Below are 6,903 nucleotides of genomic sequence, written 5' to 3'. Positions count from 1 at the left end.
TGAACAGTGACAAAAAAAAAAAAAAAAAAAAAAATGCATATTCATGCCACTTTTTACTACTCCAGCATAAACAGGTTTTGCAAATACTGGGGAAGATGCTGCTTGATCTTCCTTGGCACATGCAGTTGCCTTGGGGGATGGAAGGGTAGGAATGGGGTGGGGAAGTAATGTAGTATTGGCAAGTAAATGTTATGTTTTTATTTAATGGCCACAATTTCTCTCTCTCTCTCTCTCTCTCTCTCTCTCTCTCTCTCTCTCTCTCTCTCTCTCTCTCTCTCTCTCTCTCTCTCTCTCTCTCTCTCTCTCTCTCTCTCTCTCTTTCTTTGTGGTCTTCAACATGAATATCATAATTAAGGGTTTGTAGTGAATGTTAGGGGAAGGCAACTAGTGTGTATTTGTACACGCCCACACGCTTAGATGCATTCATGCATACAGGTAAGACTGCAGCAACAGGGTACATTTTATTATCAACCACTTTGCTTCATAGTATTAGTCTGTTTGTAGGTATATAAAGGTAGTGTGCTCTTGCATCTTCAGCTGGTGTGAAAGCCTCTACAGTGATTTTGCGATATTAGGGAAAATGTATTGACATTTAAAAATTATACTTCTTTACTATATACTTACCTTACTCTTCTTTATTACTACACTTCCTCCTCCAAGTTGTGTGGTGTTTGGAGATCATAAATGAGAAAACAGAGCCCATAGAAATGGAGGATACAAATAAGATAGTTGGTATTATAGAATTTCAGATTATAAGATTATGGGTAGATAATACTGATAGGATTTTCCTTTTTTGGCTTTCATCTTTAGTCACTACTGGAAGAAGGCAAAATATTTTTAAAAGTGCATACCAAACAAGTCAAGTCTTAGTTGCCAACACTTGCATTATCTATATTGCTCCTTATTTTTTATTTATTTGTCCTTTTTTCTCCTCCAGATGGCTTTGAACCCAATCACTCGCCGTGCCCTGGCACTGACACTCCGCCAGATCAGCCTCCAACAGACTGCTGCCGCCTCCTCTGTTTCAAAGATTGGCAGTCGGGAAGTTGTTGGGTTTGGCTTCAATGGCACCCCTTGCTATGTGGACCGTGTAGACTTCCCCATGCCAGGTGTCCGCTTCAAGGAAAATACTCCAGACATTCAGGTGAGGTTGCCTTGTGATAGGGATATAGATGATTTTTGGCATATTTTATTAGTCTTTGAATTATGGCCTTTTTCGTATTGTAAATCTTAGGTTTGAGATATATTATCATCAACCCAACAAAGACACGTAAGATTTTGGGAAGTGTCAGGCAAGGACAGATGTTCATTGGCGCATGCTACTCTATATCTTATTGGTTGCCCGGCTGGCTTTCAAGGCAACAAAACCTCATCCTATCAATAGGGACATATCAGTTTCTTATAATGCTGACTGTGACATAGGACATCTGTCACCATTGCGTTGATGGGTCTGTCATGCTGACTTTTCAACGAACATTTTCAAGAATACTCAATTTTGAAAAATATCTCCTTTAAGCTAGTAGGCTTTGGCAATCCCATTACGTAATATTTTTACTTCTGAATCAGCTGATAGCCATGACTAAGAGACAAGGCAGGCAGTTACCATGAAAGTCAAAGCGAGAGACTGCTCATCTACTGCCTCGGCGCTTCACCATCCCACAGACGTACCCCTAATGCACCCTCATCGCACACTAAGAGGACATTACTAATGATAGATGATATCCCTGTAACTGTTAAACTTAATATGATGAGAAATTCATGTCAATCACAGCTGCAGCAGTTGTTAATTCGTATGAAATGCCTCACGAGGCACTGCGAAGCTTGTGATGACACAGGGTACTACTACAATCATGTGCAGTTATTGCCATTAGTACCTTGCAAAAGGGGGGACCAGGTACTAGCAACACTTCAGAATACCATAGAATGCATCAAGATTGACACAGAGATCAGATCCTCAACTTCAAAGGCTGATATCTCAAAACTACACCTTTTTCCACATTCTTTTGTCATTCCATAACTACTTGGGGGATTCTAATGGAGTTTGGATCATTTGAAAGCTGAATAAATGATTTTTTGTGCCTGGGGATTCTAATTTCAGGTGATAAAAGTTCATATATTATATTTTATATTCATAACAATTAATTAAAAAAAAATAATAATAAAATCCCACTAAATGAAGAGGAAATTTCTAAATCCGAGTCACACAAGATTTAGGTATTGCTATAGAGGATATTTTTTTAACAGGTTCAGTCAGTGGATAAGGGAGAAACAATTTTTTTTTTTTTTTTTTTTTTTTTTTTTTTTTTTTTTTTTTTTTTTTACTTCATTGTTTATTATCCAAACAATATGAAACTTGGTGTTTAAATTGTAGTATATCTATATATAACATATTAAAACATCGCAAAAATCTGATCATAATTAACAAATTTTGTTATGGAGTATGACAGCCCCCTTAAAAAATGGTATTTATGATGTGCCTTGGTTAGGTCTATAAGGTTTTTGTTAATTTCTAATTATTTTGAGATGATATGCATAATGCCTGTCTATTTTGTAAGAATAAAGTCCACACTTTTGCAAAATAGAAGTCTTTGAAATGCAATATATGAAGAAAATAGGTTACACCTTTGACTCTCATTCAGGCCTCCACTCTCCCTCCCCCCCATATTTGCCAAATTTAAACACAAATAAGTACAAAAATTTGCCAGAGTGATTGTCAAGAGTATTGAAAAACAAATCCAATGGTGTGGGAAATACAGCGCTTCTACTCAGCAGTGGGCCATGGTCGATTTTGTGGCTGCCCAGAAACTTTTATTTTTGGCTTCAAAATATACTGGCGTTAGTGGGTTAATGGTTTATAGTGCACACACTCATAGGTGTTGTCAAGACTCCTTGCATTGTTATCTGTTTACTCATGAGAGTATTTAACATTTTCCCTTTTCTAATGTATATATTTATCATTTTATAAGCTGTATTGGGATGGTAATACTGTTTTTGATGCACAGACTCCATATTGCTGTAGGTAATCCATAAGGTAGTGCTGTAATCATAACAATAAGTAACCTTGTTATTTGTTACTTATTTTTTTTAATGAATTTTCTGTAATACAACCTGTGCTGCTGATCAGAATGAGGAATAGGATCCTGAGCATGGGAATGTCCTCCCTGGAGCCAGGTCATCCAGTCATGGCTCACAGATAGTACATTCCATATTTATTAATGGAAATAATGCAAGAACCCCTTTCTAAATGCCCATTGATTCTAATTACCCTCCAAGAGCTTTGTGCAGCTTTGTGAGTCCTTTCCATTATTCTGGCCTTCAGCTAAAATTCACACAATTTCCTGTCACCCTGGCCCTCAGCCAGATTTTTTTATGAAGTGAAGGCCACGTCATCTGGATTGTAGGGCTTAATGTATCAGCATGTCCTTTTTTTTATAATTGTTGTTGAATAGAAACAAGCTCAATAGACAAAAAAAAACAAAAAAAAACAATTTAACCCATTGGATCCAATTGTGTGTTGGAAATCAGTGCCCAAAACATGGGCATTAGGTTACCTAAGTAGCCAATGTCCCAGGCATGCAGCGCTTAGGCCGGGCGTTTGAACACCCATGAGCATTGATAAGACTATGCCTCCCCTTTGCCTAGTTATATTGTGTAAACAACTTTTGATTTGTTTTATCCAGATGGTAATACCTTATTTTCCTTGCACATACTCCATAACATTTCAGTGTAGTAAATTACTCAGTGCAAAAGAGAGAGAGAAAAAATGGAACATTTGGTTATTTGTCCTACTTTATTTTTTATAATTTTAAATTTTCCGTAACACAACATGCACCACCAGTCACATTGGCCAGGAATACAGTGCGCAGCATGGAAATGACATCCTTCCTGGGACCAGCACTCTTCCAGTCATGGCTTATGCATGTTACATTTCACATTTGTTTATCAATGGGAATAATATTAAAACCCCTTCTAAGTGCCAAATGAGTCAAATCACTCACTTGAGAGGTTTGTGCACTCGTGGTGATTTTTTTCCGTCACCTAGTCCTTGGCCATTTTGCAAGAGATGCAGCTTCTTTTAAAACCTCTCTAGCCTCAGCAGCTACCTGGACAGAGTCCCAAGTGCTTAACTCAGTATGGCCTAGGGAAATCTTATTGTAAGAGTTAGAGACTTTTAAAAGTTAGTGTGTAGTTTAAGCCTTGGTGTTTTTTGAAGAACTCCCTTGAAGAATAAATGTACATTGCTTCAGATAGTATGGTCTTCATTTTTTTTCTTTCTTTCTTTCATTCCCCCTTTCCCCCTCCCTCCTAAAGATATCCAATTCAAAGAATGTATGAATATACCTCATTGGTCTTTGCACTCCTGCTGTTTTACTTCAGTCATGAGCCTTATTAGTTCAAGGTGATTGCCAAATGAAATTTTCCTTTACCGAGCATAAACCTTCTATTGTTCTTGTCCAGCTGTTCGTTCTTCCTACTGCCCCATCAAATGGAACTGTCCCTAATTCCTTTTAGACTTCACTTATGCTGTCACAATCTTGGGTTTCAACATCAAGATGGATATGATGCCCCTCCACCTATCTGACCTTCTTTAGTAAGAAATTGCTTATCAAAATGTAGGACATATTGGTATTCTTCCAGAGAATTTGATTTACTACATCGGTTTTTCAGTCTAGCATTTTTTCTACATTTTATGAAGATTGTTGACCAAAAAAAAAAAAAAATCCCAAGAGAAATACTTTCACAATATGCATAACATTTTTCTCTGTGTTCCAGGCCCTCCGTGAAAAGGAGAAGGGAGACTGGAACAAGTTGACCCTTGAGGAGAAGAAAGCCCTTTACCGTGCATCCTTCTGCCAGACCTTTTCTGAGATGAAGGCTCCCACTGGAGAATGGAAGTCTGTTCTTGGTCTTAGTCTCATTGCTGCATCTTTAGCCATTTGGGTGTACATGTGGATGAAGCTGTTTGGTAAGTTTACAATGCCATAGACGTCAGTGCTCGAGAGTACATGCATGATTTTATTATGGGTAAAGGTGATAATTGGAGGTTGCATTGTTTTATGTCCATCTGCTTGAAGCAGTGTACACTTGCTCTGAAGTATGTGATAGCACTTAGGATAGGTAGACATGTGCAGCACAGTGTAAAGAAATTTTCACGTGTTGATCATTGTAAACAGGAAATATATAGTATAAAGGATGCTTTCAACTTTTATTGATCTTTTCAGTATACTCTCCCATCCCGGATACACTTTCTCCAGAGAAGCAGGAAGCTCAGCTCAAGAGAATTATTGCTCTGAAAATGAATCCTGTCCAGGGAATTTCTTCAGAGTGGGACTACTCCAAGGGTGAATGGAAGTAAATTCTAATGTTGTAATAAAACTGCTAATTATTGTCATCATATTTTACTCATTAACCATGTGATGTACAGTGGAAACCGTACTTGCTGTACTTAGATATTTTACAGTATGTAACGCACCAAAGGATGATGATGATTCTCGATTTTAAGTAGTAAAAAAAAAAAGTCAGCAGGCCCAAGTTTAAGCAAGAAAATTCTTTGTTTAAAATTGAACTTCAGTAATGTCTTTGTACTACTCTGGCCTTAAGTGGTTTCAAGTGTATATTTCTACTCCAGTGTATACCTGAGCTAATCCCCATTCCATCTCCCTGGCTTGTGAGTCGTCAACAATATACTGAAAGGAAATCAGGAGGTGGAGTAGTAGTGTCTGGTGCATTTATTTTTTTTTGTGAATTGTGTAATTTTTTTGTTTTTAATGACATGGTGGTTATTGCTAATAGTCTCTTCCAGTCAGGGGGAAGATTCTTATTGTAAATAAGATATTTATGTCACTATAGTATGTGTAATTAAATGGTGACCCCTCTCATGTATTTTATTTTCCAAAAATGAGTTTATATACTATACAATTTTCAAATATCTAATGTTAGAGCAACTCGGTTTTGTAGAAACAACTGCAAGCACAGATATAATGCAAGAGATTAGATTAGATATGCCTCGTTCTACATTAAGAATTATCTTGGTGATGCGGAAATGATTTATCTGGTAGGGGAAAGCTATACTTTATCACATGCATTGAGTTCATATTCTAACATTTTAGAAAGAGGCAAGTTTGAAAGTACTTTCCATATATTTAGCATCTTTATGAATTAATGAACTGTACTTTGTACATTGCAATAAACATTCAGTAACAGTGCCAGAAGTTAGTGTCAAGAGAAATTTTATTTTTGCTAAAGTGGTAGATGAAAATTACAGAAAGGTTTGAGAAAAATGCGGAACTGTATACAATTGGAAAAACAAAGCTAGTATTTTTGAGAGGGAATACTGTAATACATTTTGTTTTAGGAAGAGGAAAATCTTGTCCGTTGAAAACCTGAAGGCTCTCACATTTTTCTTCATCAATTCATTCATTCATTCATTCAAACGACATGTTTTCTCCAATGACTTTTGTAGGGGTTAATTTAAAGCTGAAATGAACGCCAGAATCCTCTGCAGATTGTTACTGATCTTTTTAAAGATTTTAAGAATTATCAAGGCGCCAATCCCTTGCTCGTTATCGTGGCATGCTTAGGAGACGGAAACCGAGGCTATGTGTAGGGGATCACCCCTAGCTTGGAGCTCAACCATCGCCTGAACTATTTTTACATGGTCTTCACTTCCCCTTTCATTTTCCCTCTTATGCATACCCTTTTAATGTCTACTTCCTAATGCGAGAGCTGTGTTGAAAAGATAAAAATATTTAGTTTTTGACAGAACTTGCTCAGATATCTGCTTGCTACAGTTTCATAGCGTCTCGTTAGTAAAGCCGCCAACATGGCCGACAAAATTGATATCATTGCAGCCAGTGCATTATTCCATCTTTCAAATGAGTGATAACGATGAAATTCTTTTGA

At 37.1% G+C, this 6,903-nt stretch overlaps 1 protein-coding gene across 1 annotated transcript; it reads left to right on the top strand.

The window, feature by feature from the left end:
* Positions 1–937: 937 nt before the first annotated feature.
* Positions 938–5,876, top strand: LOC138859177 (cytochrome c oxidase subunit 4 isoform 1, mitochondrial-like; the record flags this gene model as incomplete). The annotated part of the gene is given in 3 exon segments (XM_070134034.1): positions 938–1,144; positions 4,774–4,966; positions 5,223–5,876. Coding segments are annotated over 3 exon segments (534 nt in total). The 3' UTR covers positions 5,357–5,876.
* Positions 5,877–6,903: the final 1,027 nt, after the last annotated feature.

This window comes from Penaeus vannamei, chromosome 19, assembly GCF_042767895.1.
Source record: "Penaeus vannamei isolate JL-2024 chromosome 19, ASM4276789v1, whole genome shotgun sequence".
Taxonomy (NCBI): domain Eukaryota; kingdom Metazoa; phylum Arthropoda; class Malacostraca; order Decapoda; family Penaeidae; genus Penaeus; species Penaeus vannamei.
Note: the sequence above shows the minus strand (reverse complement) of the source record. Positions and strands in the feature narration are given on the sequence as shown.